Genomic DNA, 24,783 nt, shown 5'->3' with positions numbered 1-24,783 from the left:
ACGTACGTAACCTACGTCGAGAACACCACGATTCGCTCCGATCGTACGAGCCTTAATAAAAAGCGTAAAAAGAAGGAGCAATTTCCTCGGTTTCATTGCCATTGCCGGCGCGCATCACTGCCTGCCCAACATTATTTATAAGATTCGAAAATTATTATGCCGCCTCTCTCCGTTGCGTATTGTATAATATTGTGAGTAGATTTGTACGATATTTCGCGATCGCTCTTGCAAAAGTTTTTTTTTTTCATCGTTTTTTTCAAGCTTTGTCGCATTTTTTTGCAAATTTTTTCATCAACAAACGCGCTCGCGTCTCGTTATCCGGATCGAAGGAAGGTCGAGGTGAGCCATAAAATGTATTAATTTCCGGGCGTGTCCGAGCGGCGAGGTGCAGCGATCATTGTCGAGCGACACGGGAGTGCCAGGTGTGCTCGACGTTTCATCCCCAAGGGTAAAACCCGCCCTCGGCGAAAAGGCTCGATCCGCGAAACGTGGCATTTCCTATTCCCTCCGACCGTCTCGAGAACTGCCCGGCGTATAAATTTTGAACTTGTCGCATAATTATCATCGGCTAATACACATTATTTGCCAAACTTAAAATTAGACCATTTCCTCGATCCATGCATGCAACAACGCGTCCAGAATGAGGAAGTAGGTAGATAAGCTGATCGAGGACCGGATGCAGGGGGTGATCGCCAAGGTGGAAGGCCTCGGTCGTCCTCGATGAGGTGAATGGTGCACCTACACGGCTGAAAGTATTTTGCCATCGTGTATCGACGTGTCGATTCCAGAGCCGTGCGTGTGTGCTCTCGCAGGTTTTGCTCGCGGGGATCGGAGTGTCTGCATTGCGAGAGACAGAGAGAGGAAGAGGGAGACGGGATCGCGATGGAAAAAGATAGCACGAGGGACGGAGAGAGAGAAAGAAAGAGAGATAGAGAGAGAGAGAGAGAGAGGGAGAGAGAGAGAGGGAGAGAGAAAGAGGGCGGGAGGGAGGTCCGCGGCAAGATGGCGACGGGAAAGTAAACTGCCCGCTAGTGACTGAGTGACCCACACACAGAGTCAACGTCACATACCGTTCTCTACAATCGGTAAGCACGGTAGGATAAGTCTAAATCACCGGCAGTGTTAAAGTGCGCTTGCTCAGTGGTGCTGCTCGGGACCTCGTGACCACTGCTGAGCCCGCGGTCCCGTTGAAATTGGTCCCCGTGGTTGAAGATTCGAAAAATCCCGGGGAACCGAGAAGCGGAGAGGACGACACGAGAGAGGAGATAAATAAGAGAGCTGATCCTGAGAGGGACCGAAGCCTCTCGCGCCGAAGCTTATCGTACAGTTTCAAGTAGTTCGTGCCTGCATGACCGATTCGCGAAGTGTGAAACATTTAACTTGCCTGTAAACACCGGGCGGCTCTCGGGTAACAAGCGAAACCAACAACCGTGTCTCCCCGATGTGTGTTCAACCGATTTATGAGAATTCACTCTCTCGCATCGATATGTTGGACTCGGTTCTTCTTCTTCGCCGCTGACGTTACGCTGTTCCTTGGGCGCCCGATCCTCGACACCGCGTCGCGACCGACACCTTTACGGGTCCAATTTAGAAAGCCTAAGCACACTGCGAACCGGCCACATCGCTGGAGGGACCTCGCGGATCATCCGTGCCTCCCTCTCATTCGCAAACTATACCTGCATTCACTCCCCCCCGCGATACCTTCAGTATAACTTCGATGCTGATACCGTGCGGTGCTAATTTCAGAATGTCAAATATTTGCCGGGTTGACGTGTATAACATTGGTTTTCTTAGCTGAGACGATCGGGGACCAGGATTCGTACTCTTCCGCTAAACAAGATCAAAGAATAAAACGCAAGAAAGAAAACCAAAGAAAGACAAGAAGATATACTTACGCGCGAACACAGACACACGCGCGCCAAGATATTAATGTACTGATTGCTTCTGGAAGCGATCGAGTGCTCGTACCGCGAGGCTCCCCCGATCGATGTGCGAATTCCAGGACGCCGCGTATAATTCAGCTACTTTCTAAACTTCGAAGTTATCGTTTGGTTAACTCAGCGCAGAACAGCAGTGCTCCGAAATAAAGTCTCAAAGATGGGTTGACTATCGTTTCGCACCTCTGCGCGCCCTTGAATCGAGACATTCCATCCGCAGGAACAAGTACGGCGTGTCCCACCATCGCCATCGCCGTCACCATCGCAGTCACCTGCACCGCAACTCGACGACGAAGGCTAATTAGCACAGGCCGTGCGGTATTTTTAATCTGAGATTAGCGAGATGAAACACCTTTAGCACGTACACGCGTGATACGGATGGTATACATACAGAGCTCGACGCCTTTGTCGCGCCGGTTTTCCGTTTTATATCTTTTTTTATAACCATTTTTCTTTTCCTTTTTTCTTCTCTTGTCCGCACATTTTCTCGCAACGCCTCGCTAAGCCGACTACGCGTCGTCCGACAAACGAGCCTCCTCCTTCCCTGCTTCGGTGTGTCGATGTATTCGTGCCTACCGTGCATGCTCGTGTGTGTATAATACATACGCGTGTAACACATGCGCGCATAATATACAGCCTGTTTAATTCGGTGAACCGGTTGATCAAATACGACGCTGTATAACCGATCGCTTATTCGCGCGCTGTGATTCGGTAAGAGGAGGAAGGAAGGATTTTTTGAGGAAGGACCGCCCGGCGATCCCGCTGATCGCACCTTCGAAGGACAGCCGCAAAAACACGTATTGGAAAAATGCTCAACTGTACGGACCTCGAGTGCATCCTGCACCATCACCACTACTACGCACATTTACACCAGCTGCAGCCTCATCTACCTCCGGAATATGATCACGACGGTGAGTTCGCTTTTCATTCCCTAGTTACGAATCGGCTTTGTCATTTTTTGTTTCCATTCCTGTGCTCTTGGAAAATGATTTAAGGAATCTCTCTCTTCGCGTGGCAGTGGCATGTTCGTTCCTTGTTGTCTCGGAGACGTGATCAGGATTTGCAACTCTGTATAATAATGTAGAGATATTACGGAACAGTGTTTGGATTTTACACTCTTACGGGCGTATCGATTTATAATGCATAGGAGCGTTAATTGACTACGGCAATGAATTTCCTGGTCGGAAATTTATGCTCTGAGCCAGATAAAGCGGAATTGAGAACAGCAATGGCATCTTGGCAACGACTCGTGTGTAATTGGCAATTCAATAGAAGGACAAGTAATGCAATTAAACAATTGCGAACCACTGTGCGTAATGCTAAATTACTTACATCGCTATGTATTCGGGTTGTTATACTCCTTTTGAACGATGCGGGTGAACCTGAACATCGCGGATTCGGATAGGATATTCGTTTGGCTTTTGAACCGAAGGTTCGTCGAGAAGCCTCGCAGCTGCGGCGCGTGTATAATTGGCCACGTTTCATTTCAGAAGAGAAATTCGCGATACGTTATTGTAGGCATGTAGTCAAGCTAAATTTCACGAGAGCTTGACGTATGCCAGTCTCACGCTGCTGACAAACTTGCTTTTCGCATAATTAAAATGCAGAAAATAGTAAATGTAAAAAACCGACATTGTGTACAGAACTGGAGTTGTCTCTTCTTATTTGCAACCTGTAATCATACCCCTGCTTTCCCACTCGTTCTACCTTATTAAAATAATTTCACCCATCACGACATGTGGAATTCATTCGCAACTTACAAACCGAGTGATAATTTAATTTGCGAAAACGTTATGTAATATGGACGACAAGGTTCTCCATTCGGTCTCCATGTGATAGCTTAAATCCAAACAATTCAGGAATTTTTATCTGGATCGCCGATCACGGCACGAGAATCAATTTTGTGCGGTTGAAGTCAATTGCTTGTTGTACCGATAATTACATCTATATCAATGACGGCCTCTGTTGGTCCCATGATCGGTTGTGTAGGTTCACTGTACAAATACAATCGTGACGAACGAGGCACGAAGGTTGCTATCATTTCGGACACCTTATTCTTATTATTATAATACTTCGCGTATCGTGCAGCGAGGCATTCCCCCGCGGCCACGAGAGGAGTCACATATATCATTTTGAAAGTTGGAAATCGCATCTGCCAAAAATTCGCGAGTATGTGCCAAACGCAAATACACATGCCCCAGCAATTTCTAAGTGTAATAATACGTTTCATCCGCATACCTTGTTGTAGTTATAATTGCGTAATTGGTGTCAATACATTTTCTTGCTGCGAGCCCAGAGCAGCCTTGGATGAATAAAAATTGTCATTACGACATTCGACACGTGGAAAATATACATAATTACAATATCATTAATCACGGCACTGGATCTGCATCAGATTGCTGGCTTTTTCAGCATACTTGCATTAATTTCAGTGTTGCCAGAGTGGTCGATGTGATCGGTGGTCGGTTATGTCCAATCACAGAACTCTTATACCTACGTTTTTAGTAAACCGCAAAACTCGTTGAAATCATTTATGCGGCATTAAATAGCCGCTGCATTCACGAGTAATGACTTAATAAGCTTTTGTTTCTTATCCAACGACGAGGCGTGCGGTAACCGAACAGAGAATAATCCTAGCTCCAACATCTGCGGTGCCTGATGACTGTAATAATCCACATAATTGCAATGTGATCACCCTGGCTCACGTAACTGTAAAAATATCGAGAAGTTTCAGGAGTATCCCTGCATCCATACATGTTGCGCAAATTTCTACAATGAGACATTGCAGTTCAACTTGACTTACTTCTGAAACTCGCCGATCATTTTTGTTGTTCCATGCGAGGAGAAGTAATAAAATAATTTAACGATGAATTGCCGAACTTAAAAAAGACCTTGGGAGAATTTGATTTCAGCGTGGTTCGGAAGCGGTGAATTAATTCACTGTATTCAGAAATTGCGACAATGACACGGAGTGTTGGGTATCGTATAGATCGAAAGTCGTCCCGTATGACCTTTAAAGAGTTTGAAATCGGCGTTCTTCACTCACTTTTACGATTCACTTTTTTCTCAGTAACCAGGCATGATATAGTTTCACTTGCGTTTCACTGATCAGCTCGTTAATACGTTTCCAACGGTATGGTTTGCACAGCTGCGAAGTAGGTACATCGATCTTCCGACCCTATCGCTGACACTAAAGACACGTTACAGAATTTTTTCCATTCGGTAACATCGAGTTGTAGAAATCAACCGTATCCTAATTCACGGATATGAGACCAACTGGGCAGTCGCTTCTGCTGCAAATGTGTTCATCACGAGTCCAGTAAATAGCGATCCTCGATAGCTTTCGTCGGAACGCACACTCTCTCTGTGTGGCGTATCACCTGATCAACTAGAAACAGTCGTCAATTGAATTATCGGCCAAGGACCCTGCGACCACTGCAGAACGATCGTAGAAAAAACGGAACCCATTCGATCGGTTCTAACCATAAAGATGTCAGGTCTCCAGGAACGATTATGCGTACCTAATATTGTCTTTGAGTCAACGCAACGACGTTCGGTGTCACTGGCGGGACGAATATAATATTCCCGATACGCTGTACGAATAAATTGTTCCTCTGACCGCGTCCTCGGATTTGCAAATCGCGTTAAGCACTTCGGGTCAGACCCGCGGTCACAGCTTCCTTGCTAAGTAAAACTAGCACGTGTTATTATTCTCGTTTAAGTTTCGGTCGCATCCAGCCGCGTGTATTAGCCTCTCGCCTTGGAGTCGAATGCCCTCCAAGGCCAATGCTACCTGATCACTGGACATCGGCTTTCGATTCGACTTATTCCATCGATCACGTACCGCGGTATCAAGCTTCTGACACCGGCCGCCGCCCACGTGGCATTCTTGCACAGCAGTTGCAATTCAATTTTAACCTCCGAGAGTATAAAACAGATTTTCCGTCCACGGTTGTCATTCAAGACGCTGACTCCAGTCATCCCGGTGTTTATTTTTCCGCCTTGCATTACCTGCAATGATTTATTTACCATTTACTCACGTGTCTTTCGTCAAGAGCTCGTTTCGCAATGGACCAGGTGCCAATTATTCGCTCAACGTATCCGTGATCCCGTGTGTATATCTAGGCGTAATTCTTACATACCAGTCTCGCGGATTTCACGTAATAGTATGGTAATCCGGGCTGATAGGCTCGGGTCGTTCACGCCTCGGGCAGCGGTTTGGCGTAAGATTGGGTTATTCGCCGGCCGAGCACAGTGCTCTCTGGTCTCGGTCGCTTTTCAGAATTCTCAATGATTTCACTCAAAACAGCCTTCCAGAAGGCCTTACCACTGCCACTCGGCAGCTGTATACACACATACACACGCGTGCGAGCATGCACGCACATTTGTAGACGCTGACGGTTACATCTATACTGCAAATTGACCTATTTCCTTACGCCCATAATAATATCTGTCCGCAGGTTTATTAGATTGTCGATTACTCGCGTCGGACGGTGCGGGTACGTTTAATATCTGCCTACGTACTCGCTGCTTAAAATTTGAATCTTTTCATTTCTCGAAAAATTCGCGAAGGCGACGTATTTAATTTGCATACAAATATGCGTATTTTTATATGTGGGGGGGTTGAGAATTCGGCAAGTGTCACATGCACCGAATTTAAATACTTGCCACTCGTCGCGACGGTATATGGAAACAGGTTTTGGAATTCAAACATCTCCGCGCAACTGAAGTGAGCTGCTTGATTTGCCAATTTATAGCAACCTGTACTTTATACGTCGACGAACAAAATTTTATTCCGAAATTTAAATTCGCGTTTAATGCCGATCGGACAGTATTAATACCTCGCATCGATACTTGAGACATTTGATTACTAGCCTATTAACGATCACACGTCAGAGTTTCGCACTATCTCACTGTAGTGAATTTCACTGCTTATTATACCAGAGAACCACAATTTTCATCTGTGGATAACAGTTTTTTTTTACTGTTAAATTAACTTCCATGTTTCAGTAGTATTTCAATTAAGCGTACGTTGACGTATTTCCATGTTTGAAAGTATTACTTTAAATTTCGATCCACTTTTTGAAACAACTTCATAAATATCCTGAACGACAAAAGTCGTCAAGTGTACCAACCTCGTTTCTAATAGGATGTGAATACCTGCCGTGACCTGGTATGGTGAAACCGTTTGCCCGAAGCTCTGTATTTTGCCACAGGGTAGACGGGAACCCTTGCGGCGAATGCCAAAAGTTTAATGGGCGTTAATTGTCTCAGAGGAACCGAGCAGTTGGGAACTTATACAATAGCGGTTGGCAGAGTTCTGTCGGTTGTTCTTACCTAATAAATATTACGTCCCAAGAACTTGAACCCTCCGGCACTGTCGCGCAGCGGACAGTAAATCTGCTTCACTCTCGTCTACAGGCCCACCGCAGACGATGTTGCAACGTCATTTTATTAACGGGCGGATTTTGTGCACAGAACCTTGAATCGCGGTGTCTTTTTGTCAATTGAATGGATACTATTATACGTACGGTGTTTGGGAGTAGGCCATCGGGAGTGTCCATTAGACTTATGTCCCGAATGTAGATCTCTGTCGATCTGCGCATTAGAAACTGATAATTACATCTGTAGATGTGTAACTTACACCATGACTAGCTATCGAAAGCGTGGAAATGTCAAAGATCATTACACACAATTTTAATCCCCGATAAAACGACCTGTTGCCGATCAGACAGCGATACTTGCCACTCGTGACTGGATACTTAACGAGTCGTTATTCAATCATATTATTCAATAAACTGTCCGTGAAAAGGAGAGCAAATCTTTGCCGGATATGTAAATGGGTCGGAATTGGGCGGGTCAAGACTCTGCGGGAAGAGATTTATAATGATCTGCTATCACCGTTTCGATCCCAACACCGAGGACGTAGTATCATTTTAAAATGTTGAGCTGGAACTTTTAAATTTCGCTCGTTTATAGCATCAGCGGTATTTCGTTATCTACCTTCGATAACTTGCATTCTGAATCCGATTTCAAATTCCTCCCTACAGTCGAGTCTTTTTATATTTATGTAAAGAAAAATCTTCCGTTCAGGTGTAGCTAGTTGTCTGTTAGATAATTTTTTCTCTGTGGGTCGTAGGCATTGATAAGAATTCCCACGATTATCTCTTGGGTTTTACCTCAACCATCTGTCAGCAAAAGCAAATTGTCGTAGCATCTAAAAATGCCAATGACTTGAAAGGAGGCAGCTTTTCCTCACTGAGGCATCAGACGCGAGTATACCGAGGTATAAGTTTCAGACAAGTACATATACCGTATGCGTCCATGCCTGCGTCTATAAAATATACGGCTTTCTGCCCATCTAGCTGAGGCCTTGACATAGATAACCACGAACTGCTGGATGTGGATGGAATTTAGTATTATCCTAGAAACATTTACCGTCCGGCCACAGTGTGCCATTGACGTATCAAATACCCACCAAACGATCCCTCGGTCCTGGTGTAATTGTAGCGTCGTATTCCGATTTAAAATCGGTTGAAAACTACGTGCTCGATTCTATGGCTCTGTGGAGATCTGCGACGTTGACAGAGTGGGATATTTATATTGATGTACCTGCTTTCACTTTTGCCAATTTTACACCCTGCGCATTTAAATTTCTACGTTAAAGCTCATTTTCCGTCGATTGAAGTGAAAAAAAACTTCAAACACTTCGATCGGTTTCCACGTATGTATAATGACTGTGTACATCATCCACTCCACAATCGATCAATTAATCGATTATTCGCTCAGCCCTAATTCACACAGCGTATGGAATGATTGACGATTATTGAGCGAGGTGTTTATTGGCCAAAATTGAATTGAAAAAAGTTCCAACCATGCGATAAGAGCATTATACCGGTATAATTACATCGCTTTATGCAGGCAGTTGTTACAACGGTGTGTTATCGATGCCTACTGGTACCTTGTAATTGCACCGACGATATCGACCGTGATTTCTTACGTACAGCCACTTATTTCACGCACTTTATTCAATAATACGTATTAAATTCCATTCTTAACTTGCGGAATAAAGAATTCCAGCACTCCTTCGTTTCTCAATGGCGGCTTTTGTTCAATGATTACAAAAAAAAAAAATAAAAAACACAAATGAATGGCAGGAACAGAACTAAAGATGGAAAAAAATACCTTGACTCGAGATCCGAGGTGGATGGGTTTGATCATGCTGTAAATTGCTTTTCGTCTGCTTTTTGCGCACCGAAAAAATTGTTCGGGCAGTTATAGCTACGACTGCTTTTTCGCTGTTCGATTTCACTGCCTGTTGTTGTTTCTTCTTCTTTGCTTACTGTAAGAGCCAGGGATCCTAGAGGTGTACCATAGATTTCGCAGGATGACTCGTATATCGATTGTTAGACTCATCAACAGGTTGTTATTCTCATGCATCTTCTATTCACATGCAATTATATTTCTCCCGTAGACTTTCTCAAGGTGAATAACTTATCAGATGAACGAAGGAAAGAAAAACATTGAAAAACTCGCTTTGCTGATTCGCCGAGCATCGTACCGAGCCGGGAAAATTGTGAGAATTCCAAACTATTTCAAAGTATGAAATTACGAGAAAAATATTGCACACATTGTTGTAATGCGAGGTATGAACATCTGGACTAGTTTTTTGTTATTCCAACCACACACAGCTCGTGTCTGCTTTTGCGACAACGCATTTGTCATGACAATTAATTGGGTTTGTGATCGGCGATGAATAATGTTTGCACGTTTTTTGCAGGTGCACAATCATTAATATAGCAGGTATATAATCATTGTCCTTTATTAATTATTTATTAATGTATGGATTTCAGCTGTAACGTACCGCGATCGATGCTCGCAGATAGATTGATAATTCGCTTGTTAAAAATTTTTGCAATGGCAAGAGTTCTTGATTCTTCCATGATTCTTTTCGAACAAACGCGCTAATAGATAAGATGAGAATTCTTCTGCGAACTGTCAAAGCATGGCGTCGAGTAGCTGCGAATAATCGAACGGTAAACCCAGAGACTGAAGTTTATAGCGATTGTGCAAATTTATTTGACTTTTGGCGATAAAAAAGAAACAAAAGCCGGAAATCTCGGAGGACAATTTTGATGAGAAAAATATTACTGATCGTTATTATGCACCACAACTTGTCTTCGAAGTCGGTGAAGTCTGCAAATTACGAAATTTCGAAAACATTAACGACGAAGTAACTGTTCAGCTGATTTCTGGGAATATAATTTGGCTGTAGGGGCTCTTATCGGATTTTGTTAACTGTAAATAATCGTTAACTCGTGTTGATGCGCGGCGCTTCGCTTTACATACACGTTTGGACATGTTTATTTTTCTGTTAAATATGTACCATGCGTACTGTCCAGTCACAGAGCTATGAAAACAGAAATATAATATAGCAAAGCTTCGAAGGTGCAACTGATATGAAGCTGATTAAGTTGTATTTAGTTGAAACAATATTTTCTTACTGCAAAGAGGAAAAACAATTAAATAACATAAGTTCTGAGCTCCAATAGCACTATTATTGAAAACGTTGAAGAGATAACATTATTGAATTATTTCTACAACGAAAAACATCGCATTGTTCTTTTCCTGCTTGTTCAATTTCAATAAGCTAGGATTCATTTTGTTTGCAACCGAATTATTTACAAGTCCGTAAAGTAAGATTTCGGATAACGATAGATTATTTTCCAATAAGGCATCGGTTGACTATTGATGACTTATAATGATTTCACTGATCATGGTTTTTGACCGACTGTTTGCGAGGCACAAGCTAGAAGATATGATTTTCCTGGTTTGTATTTAATAACAAAATCAGTTCTAGTTAATTCAGATTGGCCAAACGATACGACTCTTTTATTCTAGAACTGATCCGATAATGCGATCTCCCGAGTCATCAATGCTTTGTAACTGAAATTCGTTTATTCATTCGCTTATTTTAAAAATTTTTCTCTTTTGAGGGAATATCATTCGAACTGGATTCAACTCGATCAACTTCAGTTGCACGTTCGATCCTTCGTTATACCATATTCCTGTCTTAGCAGCTCTTCAACGAGACTGTCCTTTGGTATAAATTTAAAGTCAGATCTCGAGACGAATTCTTCTCTCATCGCATATAGGAATGCCGACAACCCGCAAATATTTGTTGCCATAGTGCGTCCCGTCCATACCCATATATTTATTTTTCGAATACAGGCATTGGCGTATCTCTCCGTATCACCGGCACGAGAGTTCAGTGTCGTCTGTCCATCGATGGCTGTGTCTACGTGTCCCGATAACAACAGCCGCGTGTCACGAACAGACACACGTTAGTATATTATGCGGTCATGCGTGACGCGGCACGTGTTTGAGAAAAATCCTGATTCGTCATAAGGTTGTGGCTTACGACCGGTCGATGCATCATTTTAGAGGTGCTTAAGCCAACCGCGATCGTAGCTCGCTTGCATAACGCTAATGATACATTGATCGTATGCCTAAACGCGCGAACTAACCGCGTTGTAAAACTATAATCACGACAGGCGGAATAAAACTCGCCGAGTGTACCTACGGGATATAATTTCATTCGAAAACAAAGATTGATACCACACGAATAAGATACGACGTACGTGTATTGGTTAAGTGAATTCAACTGAATTGACCCTGGAGAACTATGTTCGACCCTGCGCGAAGCTGTTTAATCAAACTCGCGCCCCACACGCCACACACCGTGCACAGTTATACTTCAAATGGCAATAAACGCCGCTTCCTTCCACAATTTTATTAACACACCTACCACTTTGGCCGAATCATCTCTTGCCAAGAATATTATCCAATCACGTGCCCGGTCTGCTTCGAGAGTTGGAAACTGTCGGTAGTCATCGTCTGTAGAATCCTCCGAGCGGATTCGCACAATTTTTGTCTCTTCACTTCCGGTTAAACTCTGTAGGTTTCAAACCTTGACTCTCCCGTTTACTTGCCGGCATATTACGGACTGTTCCGTTCATGGTAACCACCACACGACTTTCTCGTGTCATTTACGAGCACTTACGGCGTATTAGTCTTTCCCGGTTACTTTACTAAGTAAATTACAGGTTTTCGAAGGCTAGGCGGGAAAACATTAGGATGACTCATGTCAAACCGCGACAAGATGTTTTCTTGCGCAATCGCATCGTCACGTGTTAATGTTGTGTGGATCTTGGTACCAAATGAGATCAGTCTACAAGCCTAATGATGCAGCTATGCAGCGCGAGATGTTTCTTCTGCGCATTGAGTTGACTGACAATTGTGAAAAATGAAATTCGGAATGGTTGTCAACTCACTTGACGCCGCATTTCGACGGAATGTGAGAATGGAATCTATATTGTCTGCCAATCATTAAACGAAAGGAGAAAACTAAACCGATCCGAGTTATACCGATGTAATATATTTCAGTACAGGGAAAGCTGAGGATTGAACAAACTCTACAGTCGTGAGTAATCTTGAATTTTTTCGCACTGCCTAACTGCAAGTGAGGCTATTGTCGCGTCTCCGCTGCAGGTGGAGACTTTCTAAACTATGATGATAGAAAACCGCTGTCAGCTGCAGAACGCAATAAAGAGCTTTCAGCAGAAACATTCGAGACTGAAATCATAGCTCGGAATGTGTGTAGTATTATGATCGATGTATATCTATTTTGCAATCGATGTAAGATATTATACCAGTGCGACCGAAGCGCAAGTTGTGTTGTACGGCTATTCTTGGATTAGAAATAATTGGTAACAATGACGATCTCTGTAACGCGAACTAGTTGCGTAATGAAACAATGGCTTATCGCTTGAATGGAATTTCATCGACGGGATGCGCGCGTTACAAATTCATTGCAAAACCGGAGTAGTAATTGCACGTGATAAACAGACGGTGTTGGCTATATTTTGCAGGAAGTAGCTTGCGTTAAGGTATGCAGACTGGATCACCGACTACCTGTTAGTTAGTAGAACACTTCCGCTTTGTTGTAACAATGCGTCGAGGATATCTCAACCATAATACCAGTCGCCGCATATAATTGATTGGTTTGCCGCGATAAATTCATTAAACAATCAAACGGACACTCGTTCGAAACCGCGAAGACGTGACGTTACATGCTAGTCGCGACGAGTGCGCGAATCGAGTATTTAAAACGGACTCATTGTATTGTTTTCGTATCAAAGGAAGTGACAATGTGCAGATAAGAAGAGAATCTTTGATTCTGCACTTTGCCGTAATGTGAAAAGTATCAAGGGTATGTACTAGAAGCAATTAGAAAATTTTGATTCGATTATAACACTGTGCAGTGCACAATCAGAACTAAGGCATAGTGCATAAATAACCTTGATACGCCTGGTATTAAATCCATTGTTCTCTTGCTGTACAATTTCCGCAGATGTCCCCGTAGATTATACTAGGAAGAAGTTTGTTGTCAGGGCTATTTATAATATAACAACAAGATTTTTTTTATATATTTATTTCACAGGCTCTACATTACTTTTTTTTTTATACTATACTAATTTTTACTATACCATACTGATAGAAACACGTTTTTTTAATCTTTTTTATCGCACAGCTTCCTTGACTTCGGTACCGAGTTATAGATACTTGATGATTAAAGTAATACTGTTGAACGAAATATGATTTTTATTCTACATCATTCTTCTTCACAAGTTTTAAGTAATTGGAATTAGAAGTTATACTTGCTTCCTTTAATGCGTAGGTACGTAAAAGGGTGAAAAATTATTACAAAATCATTTAAAAACTTTTCATGGCATGAGTAGAACATGAAATTTTCACACGAAGTTTTGCCGTACATGTTTCTGGAACTCTCAAGACTTCGAGTAATGCTGGACGCCCTGGTATTTATTTTCGGTACGAAGTAAAAAGTTTTCTATGTTACTCATATGTTGGGATTATTTATTTTCACTCGTAATTGACAGAATTTATTCCCAGCGAGACCGTGTATTTTTATAACATTTGTTATAATATATTATGACGTTCTCGTGCGAAATGAGGTGACACATTTCGGATTGACTGAGGTTGCCGAGCGGTATGCTGGTCGTGAGGAAAAACGGATCGAATCTTGATTCTTAGTACAGATGCGAGGGCAGAGATTCGTAGCCTTGTTCTTCCCGTCTCAATGCCAGGCCAGCCGCAGGAACCACAGGAGACTTAATTAAAGTGGGAGCATCGGGCGGCACGCACAGAGGGATTCAACAAATGACCGAAATAACTCCTTAACCGTGGAGCGTCTGCAGAAAATTTCATGCAAAATGTGTCCTCGTGTACTTCCATATTTGACGCAGCGGTAACACCATTTCTCAGGAGCCATCGATTATTCTATTTCTGTTCAATGTTTCTCCACCTTTTTGGGAGGATCGTTACGCCCTGACCCGATCGCTGCCACTTGCTATCCTTGTAATTTTAAAAATCTATGGTGCTTCGGGAAGACCATGAATTAGTAATCCTGGCAGCAGACGGAGATATCCCTTCGTTGAGTGGATCAGCAGTGGGAAAGACGGAGACTCGGACAAGCTGAAGAACTTGTTTTCTGACAACACATTTTGCGTGAAAAGAGAAAATTTGGGTGAAAAATTGTGTTAGCAATGATATTCCAATATGAAACATATAATTCGATGTCAAAATCATGCTTAGTTTGAAATAACTGGGCGGATGAAAATCTTAACGTAGAACCACGAAGAGACTAGCCAGCCTGACAGATAACATTCGAAAAACCGTAAACTAGAAAATGAACCACTACTGATCGGGAGTAATTTGCTTTTCAGAAAATAATCGTGCAATATATTTTTCCCGTTTGTTAAACTTGACACGTATTTTTCCACTCGAGATCGATCAATCGTCAGATGTCGTAATTTTTAGTCATGGCTAATCACTTCAATAACCATAGCCTAAGGTTCTGTCCTAATCGGTGACAAAACATATCAAATGCGGCTAGACGCCGAGTAATTGTTTCTGGCAGTATTCTCAAAGTTTCTATAAATAATAAGTGTAATATATTTTCTTCCGATTTTCAAAGAACATTGAAATAGGGAACCGTTTACAGACCTTGAAATTGAGACGATTATTGTGTTTCGAACAACCGAGAAGCTCCTAAACTGTGTTTAAAGGTACCTGCACACTTTTTCAGTCGTGAGTTGTTGAATTATGAATCTCGAATCGTGTGGAGGGATATCGATCGTTGAATTTCATTTTATTTTGGAGAAAGATGTGCACTCCTGTCGTAAGTTATTTTATTATCGTCGACTGCAAACTCCGACGTTCGTTTGAACAACAGGCCCAATCTCAGGTTTTGTTGACCGCTGTTGACCGACGGCCTTTATCACGGCCGTATTTTATCACAAGGCTGTAGCCATTTACGTGACCCTATTCACATCGAGCCATTTACCCGGATCCTACACGCGTGTTACATATGTAAACACAAGACGTAACAGCACTAACCACTTGTTGACGAGATTCCTCGAGCGGTAACTCATGTTCTATCCAGTTTTGAGAATCGTTAATTGATCAAAACGCAGCACCAGGGAGCTGTTTAATGATGTAGTTCGATGAGTATTATCAGAACTATACCGATGACACTCCTGTGTAATACCTTCCATAATTCCAATTCTCGATCTTCGATTCAGCGCGTCGCAGTAGTGAGAATCACACGGCAAAGGCGTACCGGTACAGTGTACATAAGGAAATAAAGTTGCACATAACACCTGACGGACTCCAAAATGTCAGCTCTTGACATTTCTGTTTAGATGCTCCAGTAGCTGCGTTCTATGTACCCGACGGAAATATATTTTCACCACAGGCAGCAGTTGTATGGGCAAAAGTAGACACGTATGTCATAGCGTGGTTACAGATACGATAAAAGTTGGAATAAACAGATTTTGACGGTGATAATATGTGATCCTTTTTCGGGCCGCTGTATTAACATGGTTCTAGCACGAGTCCCCTGCCTTTAGCATCGTTAGTGTCGGCCCAGTTAGCACAATTCACGTGTGTTACAAAATTTTGCGTTTTATTGACAGTAAGTGGTCTAATGCAGTGTTTTCTTGAATGATGTAAGAAGACGTAGCAAGAAACGTTTCCGGGTGATACAAGAATAACTATAAACTAGGCGATTGGTGCTCGTGAGCGTACGAATAGTCAGAACGAATCATACGAGCTAGCTACGCTTGTCCATCGAGTCCGAGAACAGATGAAATCCAGCCATCGTCACTCGGTATTTTGTTAATTTGGAATTGTGCGTGGTCGAAGCCCTGCATGTTCCACACGACTCTGTACAAGAGTCAAGGCACCTCAAGATGAAAGTTGAAGATTGTTTCTAGAACACTCGAAAGCCAACAACGGAAGAAGTGAAAGGCTGACTGGGATTACGGCACGATTCCACTGTGACTTGATCTAATAAATTGATGACGCAACAAAGATTCTCAGCGGATCGTTTGAGGGTCAATGTTAATTAGCGAACCTTGAGATTATGACGAGTTACAATGGGTTTGTTATGTAAGACTAATTGCGTCTGCAGTCAGCGTTGTGAAATACAGCATCGGGGACTCTCCACGTGCGAATAACGTATTCAAACGTTATACTGCACCTGAATGTACAAAGATACGAATTTACATATGCACGGAATTTCCGAAGTTATCAAACAAAACAGACCGCATATTCCGCAAATGGGATACATTTTCCTCTTTGTAGTCAGTTGGACGAAAGAGTCTCCTCGCGAAGACGTACTTGAATCATTCTTCTTGAACCGTGCCGAATTTGATACGGTTATCGTTTGCGCGAACGTTCAGGTGTTAATTCTTTTCACGTGACCGAGGTCTTGTCGAAGTTGTGACTCGAAGTTGTTCGAGCAATTTGTTCCCGACGCCCGAAGCCCGGAGATATAATCAGGACGTTTGAAAAGATATCATTTCAGAGTGCCTCGCCTCGTTCCTCCGGCACTTCCGGCGGTCGCCGAAGGTGAGCTATACGCTACAAAGAGAAGAGACGGACATGTCCACAATCAGACAATCAAACGTTGATAACCTTCACGTAGCCATAAGGCTCCCTCAACCAGACAGCACAATTGCACCGTATGATTTGCTTCATAAATGTTGAACTGGCATTAATATACCGGGTGAAACAAAGGGAAGAAGAAACACGCCGCTCAGTGCAAGGCCGAAAAGTTTGGTCAATAGAACGCAGCGTCCTGAATTTTCTATGCCGATGAATTCTCGGCGAACATTAACTTGCCCCGAATTTTGTAGTATTCATTTAACGCGCCGCCCACAATGTGCACCGGGGTTAATGGCATCGGAATACTCTGCCAACGCACCGAGAAACGAGGAAGACAAACGGAGGGATAATTAGATTGAAATATTAAAAACGTGGCTGTTCCGTGCCGGGTTATCGTCGAGGTCGGGTCGCCTCGGTGGAAGGTTGACGAGGGCTACGATTTAACCGACGGCGCACCGTTGTCCATTGAATCCAATCGAGACAATCACGCTGATGCAGGGACGGTGTGCGTCAAAGTGGTTCGTTGATAAACCCATATCGTTGGTTGTCGCGTATAGTTTTTGAGCGAGCCTCGTGCTCGCGTCTCTGATAGAATTGCAAATCACGGAACGGAACTGATTCGACACGGTGGTTGCGAGAAATCGGAGATCAGCCACTGGCGAGACTCGATCGGAGCTCTTACTTTCCCCAGATTAACCAGCTCTTATCCTTTTGTCCAACTGCGGTACACGCGTGAACGAGAAGAAATAGCCGTAAGAAACGACACTGACCTTGTACTTGATAGGTAGTTTCAGGCGCGTGTTACTACAATAGCACATCAAATACCCGTGCTTCACGGATCGAAAACTTCTGCCGCTCGGGTACACGCGTGCAGGAATTATTACGAGAATTTCTCATTTAACCGTATACCTTTAATGCATTCATTGGCCAGGCGGGTGAGCAGCTCGTGCACTGCAACAGTTAATTGCGCCGCGTTAAGAGCGTAATTATATACAGTTGGTAAGTGGAATAATAGCTCGGTGCAACCAGGAATGAAGAAAAGGGAGAAGTGATGAGAGGGAAAAATAAGAAGCAGCCATTTACTCGAATGCGATACGTTTGCGATACACGGCAATCAAGATGGAGGGCTTGGAACGGGTCCATCGTAAACACGTGAGCAAAAGTTAAGAACCGGCCCTGACACGCTATCCGTATATACGTATGTACCTACACTTATACCGATAAGATGCTTCACGTTCAAACTGCCAATTGCCAACCTCGACTGATCGCGAATGATCCTACGACGCGGCGTCGAGTGTTTGTGTGCGTACACCTTCGGGATTCTCTAATGGAAAACGTACCTCGAGTCACGCGACTTGCATACGAATCGTGTGTACTTTCTGTCCCTTTCTGTCATTCCCTTAGAAGCAACTGTGACGCTTATTGGGTTGAGCCTCTTCCAAGCACGAGTGATGCATATTACGTGTTGACGTGCAGCGAGGTCTGAGTGTTTCCGATCGATTTGACGCAGTCTGCAAATCATCGTGACGCGTCAGCCGCACATTCCTGAATGTAAAAATTAACTTTTTATTAATTCCTGGGAGCAAATTGATTATTCAAGTACGATGATGTAGGTAAATTTATAACGACCGTGGATTCTAACGCACTGTCCTGATGTTGGAATGCGATGAAAGAATATGAGATAAACATTTCTCTGATACCTACTTGCGAGTATTTTGCATATCAATTACGTCCCACTCCCTGACGGTGTTGCGCGTAATTAAAAAAACACACTGGAACACACGCATTGCCGCATATTTCAACGTGGAGAAACTTGTGCGGAGGTTTGGCTGCTTCGACTGCCGTAAATCACTTGATAATGTCAGGATTATCTCAAGTTTCACTTACATCGACTGTATTTCCAGTAAACGGCTAACGATACCTCGTCCGTCTAGTTATTTGCTCGTGAAATTACGTAACGAGCCTCTTCTCTACACATACCTGCATCGCGTAAATAATTTCATCCGAGCCGAAAAATCTGCACGTACACAATCACGTGCAGTCGAATGTGTACGCGTGTGCACGGCTTCTTGGAGCAGCATCTAAATTACTTTTACGCCTGAGTTAACACGCTGTATGTTCCGCGCTTCGATCGGCGAGTGGCAGCTCCGAAATGTCCTTGGCGTTTCCCACAATAGCTATTATCCGATACCTATACACCTAGTGCTTATATTGCAGATATAAATCGCTACTCGAGTCTCTACGTCGGCCCAAAATACCCAGTTGTATCAGGATTTCGCTAAATTGATAGTTGATGTGGCTATGTAATCAGATTCCGTGACTGAAACCAAGCGGAAAATTCTTCCCCAACAAAGTTCCGCAAGTTCCTGAACTTAATCGAGACAAAAGCTGAACGTTTAGATGAGCTAATGTGAATAACGTCTTCCAGTTTCATCTGTTTTAACTATTTTCAGTGAAAGATTGCCAGTGAATTAAGAAACTAACAAGTTCCCGACTGACGAGCGGTTTGAGAAATGCCCCATTTCAAGCAATAACGAAGCTGCTTTTAGCGATATGGAATGATTGTTAATGAGTTCAGGAGACAGTACCGCAAGTCAACTTGACTTTTTGTATTTGACCAGCAACAGACCAAACACGCCGTGTTTTGTTTAAGTACTTACGTATCGCGCAATGTTCGCTATATTAAAAATCATTGACGGAATGAGGTGTGGCGAATTAAATAATGAGCAGTTCAGGACTTGACGAATGAAAAAAGATGAAAAACAAATAGACTTTATTAAAAAAAAAAAAAAAAAAAAAAACACTTCGTACTTAGTCCAAGAACTTCCGTATCCGGTGACATGAATTAATATCGCATTCGCTGCGGCTGAATCGCCACTGGTTTTAATCAGTTTTTAACACTTCCGCGCAACCCTATGGTGCATGTGTCTCTACTTATTATGCATGATCTATACGCGTGAATTAGCTGTTACACTTTATCGGAAGTAGAAGTCAGTTACGACAATTCATTAGACTGTCGATCCATTCGACTCCGCTACTTTGCGTTCCGTCAAGTCCGACGCATTCGGTAAGTATATGTGTACCTACAAGGTGGAGGTCGAGTTTGCACCGCTTCTACTACCACGCTGTCACGTGTCATCGGTTTTGCACATACACGCGGACTCGTTGTCAGTCTATTTCACCGTGTGGCGCGTGTTAGCACGTGTAAAAATACATAATCTAGTGTTTGATGACGTAAGCAAGTGCAAGTAAGCCTCTGCAGTTATGCAGCGTGATCAAAGAAAGATTCTATGTCACAATCGAACAAATGCTAATCAAGCTAACCACCTATGCAGGCGTATTGCGATTTCTCTCCACCTGATAATGTCTGCCGATGTGGTAAGTTCACCATGAGTCTGAAAAAGTTCTCCAGTCTGACTCTCTTATCTATTCGGCTGAATGTAGGATAGGATCGTCTCCACCAGATTTGGACAATTTATTGTTTGGCTTGCTACCTTGCTGCGGTAAAAAAGATGATTCCTCATTATCATTTTGAAATTTTTTGGACCGTGAAGAATCGCGCCGAGGACATATTGAAGCTGTCCAGGCTAGCCGGTGCAAAAATCGTTTACCACTAACAAGAGACGCGAACCGGGGACGCATACAGTGATAAAAGTACGCATCGTATCAGAAATTTATCTTCATCTTCCGCGGAATTGATTAATTATTCTCAAACGTCAAGGTGTGAGCGTAACTACACGCGTACTTGAGCAACTTCTGCTACTCTGTAACGACAATCCTGTTGTGCTCTGACTTTACGATGCAGTAAACAGCGTTGATCGCGGTGATACCGAGCTGTATGCGCATTATAGACACGGGAGATCGAGCATTTGCACGACATACCATTTTCCTCCCACCCGGAACTCTCCTTCGTCACGGAATGACCAGTGACCTTGGCCAAATCACCCGCCACTGTGTATAATAGAATTCGCAAGACGATGAGGACCTTACTTTATTACGCTTTTGTTTCGTGTACACGAATCCACCGATCCCCATGGGAATTGAATGACGAGCGGAAACTGCGTGGGATTTTATACGGACTGGATGAGTGGCTAATTCTCATCATCAACGAACCATCTTGTTTTCTATTGAAACAGGTTTTTAAGATCCGATCCGGCTTACGCGTCACTCGTGCCTGCTTCCCATTGCCATTTGATGATACGATAGATGAATATGTATAACGACTTTCTGTCAGGATTAACAGCACGTGCAATTCTCGCAAGTTTAAACGCAGTCAACTTCATTATTTTACACGCTTGGAAAATGACTCGCGATGACCAGCCCGTTATCGCATTACACGTACAATGAATGTCGAAATATCCGCCGAACACACTCAATGTCGCAAAACTTATCAATAAAGACATATCCTTCAGGTTTTCACATATTGGCAACCTATATGTTTGCCCTTGGAATACCCTGATTTTAATGACGGCATGGCAGCGCTATTCCGTAGGTATTAAATTTAGCCTTCAGATTTAGGAACCGTGCCGAGTGTAAAATTGATTCGCAGACAGCATCGTTATAGAGAGATTGTTAAGGCTCATCAGAAGCCCGGTGTTAATGCCCCTGACATGTAAACAATTCGGCTGTGGGTGATATAACTATTGGAATAAATGAATCTCGTTATACCTACTTTTGAAGATGCGGGATGATGTTTGAAATCAAACTCATTCGATTTTCCACAAAAAATACAACTGTCGTATTTATTCAACCCAGATTTGCGCATTCAGTGATTATTTCTTTTGCGATGCTTATGCAAACTGTGCAGAATATAAACGAGAATTGCGATCAAGTTTTACTTTAGAGGTATCGCAAAATTGACATCAATCTTTGACAAACATTCACAATTTCAATTTAAGAAACAACAAATGTGTAATTTCAATCCTTTCATGAAAATGCAAATTAGATGTTAAAGATGATAAAAGCCTCTATACGTAGGACACATGAAAAAAAAAACAACGGTGATATTTTCAGCAACTTATGCTTCACGCATTTGAGAACAGCCGTTAGAACATCTGAAGTAAGGGAGTAGCATCTGATACATGGATTCGCGAATATTTTCATCCCGATGATGAATAAATTTATCATTTGTCCGAGCATAAATTACGTACACGTTGACCACGAGACCTTATATGGGTTCGAACGTTTGATTTTGGGTCATTGCGAATCATCAATTTCGTGCAGAAGGTCTGGGGTTATAATCAGGCAAAGACAATTGCATAACGAGTGAATCATACACATCGAGAAGACTCGAGCAATGAATTGTGGGCCCACGCTAAAAATGGATGAAGCAATTTGGTGGAGTGACGAGGCTGTAAGATGTTCTGTCGTGTACCCGGCATTATAAATGAAAACGACATATTCGTCTGATATTCAATAAAGCCATGAACCAAATTACGGGAGCAAATACGTTGAACGGTGCTACAGTAGGCTGCAGGGTCGTGGCATAAGGTAAGTGAAATTCTATTTCTGCAAAGTGTATTTGAAACGTCGCGATTCTACGCATATCTTTGCATGTATACGGAGTAAATTATCAGTCCGAATCGCAATTGACATAATCCTGACACCGAAACCGCAAACGAAACAAATTTACAGTGACATTAACGTAACTACGCTAAGCGAATATTTTCTGCTCACGATTCGCATCACTTATAATCGTCCATATTTACCAGTCGTTAGATCATATTGCTTAGCAGAAATTTTCTCAATATTGCTCCAAATATTTTACTAAACGTGGAGAGAAAGAAACAAATAATTAGTTTAAAACACCTTCAACAGCAAAAGCTTAGGTATATAGTTGTAACGCGAGATCTTGCCAAGCGGTGCACGAGTAGGAAGTCAAAGTGAACCGAAGTCGAAAGAATTAATTAACCTAAAGCCAATCAGGCTATGAGATGATTAAATGGTAACAATTCCAAGACCGACGTTTTTAAATTGCGTGAGAAAACTCACTGTCAGTTGGCCCACGAGTAAAAGTTCGTACGTACGTAATAAACAAAATAGGGCAGAGGATACCCTCGGGACAGAAGGAGCGTTGACTCTGGATTTTTGTACTCACACGAACATGCACATCCACGAGTCTCCGTCCGTGCGACTGAGCAAAATATAATTTACTGTATACGCATACCAAGTGCCAAAGACGTTTAACACCGGATCGTCGCTCCTCCGCATTCTCATAACCGTGGCGCGCACTTGGAATGAATGCCCATGTCTATTGGTGGGCTGTTTATTACGCGTTCATGATAGAGACGAAGATTGATGGTGTGCCATTGTCGGACTGGTAATTTTTCATTTTCTTATTCTATCCCTAACGATCGTTGTAGATTCTTAGTTTGACAACGAGTCGCATCCGATCTACTCAGCACGAAGGATCCAATCAACCCTCGACCATAGGAAAAGTTACCCGTTCACCTGAAACTCTGCTGATTCGTAAATTTGTTTATTTTTATTGGTGATTTTTACAACTAAGAAACTGTAGATCAGAAAATTTGCATGCGTGACACGCGATAGAATTTGCAAGGCTCGCTTCTTTAAGATGCAAATTCGCGAAATACATGACGTGAAGAACGTAGCTGATTAGTTTGAAACTTAAATACGTCTTGGAACATTTTATATGGTAATATAATGATCCAGCATATCGTAGTTTCGACTGTACGTTATGCGATGTGAAACGTTGAGTGCTCATCAGATAAGACTGTTGAATTTCAACGAGACTCGAGGAAAGCAAGAGTCTGACGAATCATGCGCTAGCGTGACTTAATTGGAATGTTGCATGCCTTATTTTAATGTTTCAGTTAATCAAGTTGTTATATCACCGCGCCGATGTGATTTATTATTTATTCTGCAAGTATTGTTCTTCGATTATTATCGGTCCAAAGATCGCTGCCACAATATTACGTGTAAATTGCGCATGGTATGCGAGTAAATTGTCGTACCTAGCTGGTGTTTACAGAGACACGGGTGTGCAGGTAAAGCAACGTGGAGGCAAGGTCACGAATTTTAAGTTTAGTTCCAGCGATAACTGTACATACCTATATTGTATATACCGCTGACATTGTGCGGCGACAGGTATTTTTTTCTTCAAAATACCCGCTCGCCGACTCCCTGCCAAAGGAACTGTTTCAATCGGTAAATAGCCACCTGCGTATGTAATACGTCGTGCTGTAGCGGAGAGCGTGTCAATTGCAGCATAATTGCGATTTCGATCGGTGTGCTTCCGAGCAGATTCGTTCATTTCGCACTTGGGAAAACAAGCTGTAAGAACGCCTCTTTCCTTCTTACGTCATTTCCCCGTTTCTGAAAGACATCCCATTTACCCCTGACAATAAGGTGCTCTCGAACATGATGCAGCGAGTTATCAGCGCACCTCCAAAATAACATTATTTCATCGTTCGAGCTGCGGGCAGCAATGGAGTATTGCAATTACATTCGTGACTAATGGACAATTTTGTCTGTATGGTGCGTATGTGCGTGAAAACGCGCTTCGCGAATCCTAATATTTATTTCACGTCACGATTGACTTGACCGAATGTGTTTGTAAAACTCTACTATTAGGTATGGATTGTACTTGCTCGTGCTGTACAACGATACGTGCGTCCCAGAATGTGTGTATTACAAAGGCGTCACGGAGAAGCGTTTCGTATTTCAAGTAACGTCTCCACATTGCATTCGTTCGTCATGACGTACATACAGTCGGTTGTATATTTGCATACGGTGTTGTACGAAGAATTATTTTAGAAAGTCAGAATTAACGTTAATTGGACGTGCAGATCGTCTG

The 24,783-nt window shown here is 42.8% G+C and overlaps 1 protein-coding gene and 1 long non-coding RNA gene across 9 annotated transcripts in view; one reads left to right on the top strand and one right to left on the bottom strand.

Moving 5' to 3' along the window:
• The first annotated feature begins 1,077 nt into the window (after positions 1-1,077).
• Positions 1,078-24,783, top strand: part of LOC124300629 (uncharacterized) — a 134,237-nt gene continuing 110,531 nt past the window's right edge. For both annotated transcript variants that reach the window (XM_046754927.1, XM_046754926.1), the window contains exon 1: positions 1,078-2,848. In XM_046754927.1, the coding sequence (XP_046610883.1) occupies positions 2,746-2,848 (103 nt within the window). In that variant the 5' untranslated portion in view covers positions 1,078-2,745. The remainder of the gene's footprint in view (positions 2,849-24,783) is intronic.
• On the bottom strand, positions 13,416-23,185 carry LOC124300631 (uncharacterized). Of its 7 annotated transcripts, XR_006907258.1 has the most exons (5): positions 23,065-23,185; positions 22,676-22,733; positions 20,325-20,465; positions 18,308-18,512; positions 13,416-14,508 (listed from the first exon to the last, which is right to left on the bottom strand). It is a non-coding gene; the product is annotated as an uncharacterized LOC124300631 (long non-coding RNA). The 7 variants fall into 7 exon arrangements; XR_006907256.1 differs by lacking the exon at positions 22,676-22,733; XR_006907259.1 differs by lacking the exon at positions 20,325-20,465 and having other exon boundaries at positions 23,065-23,184.

The sequence above is a fragment of the Neodiprion virginianus genome, chromosome 3 (assembly GCF_021901495.1).
Source record: "Neodiprion virginianus isolate iyNeoVirg1 chromosome 3, iyNeoVirg1.1, whole genome shotgun sequence".
Classification (NCBI taxonomy): Eukaryota; Metazoa; Arthropoda; class Insecta; order Hymenoptera; family Diprionidae; genus Neodiprion; species Neodiprion virginianus.
Note: the sequence above shows the minus strand (reverse complement) of the source record. Positions and strands in the feature narration are given on the sequence as shown.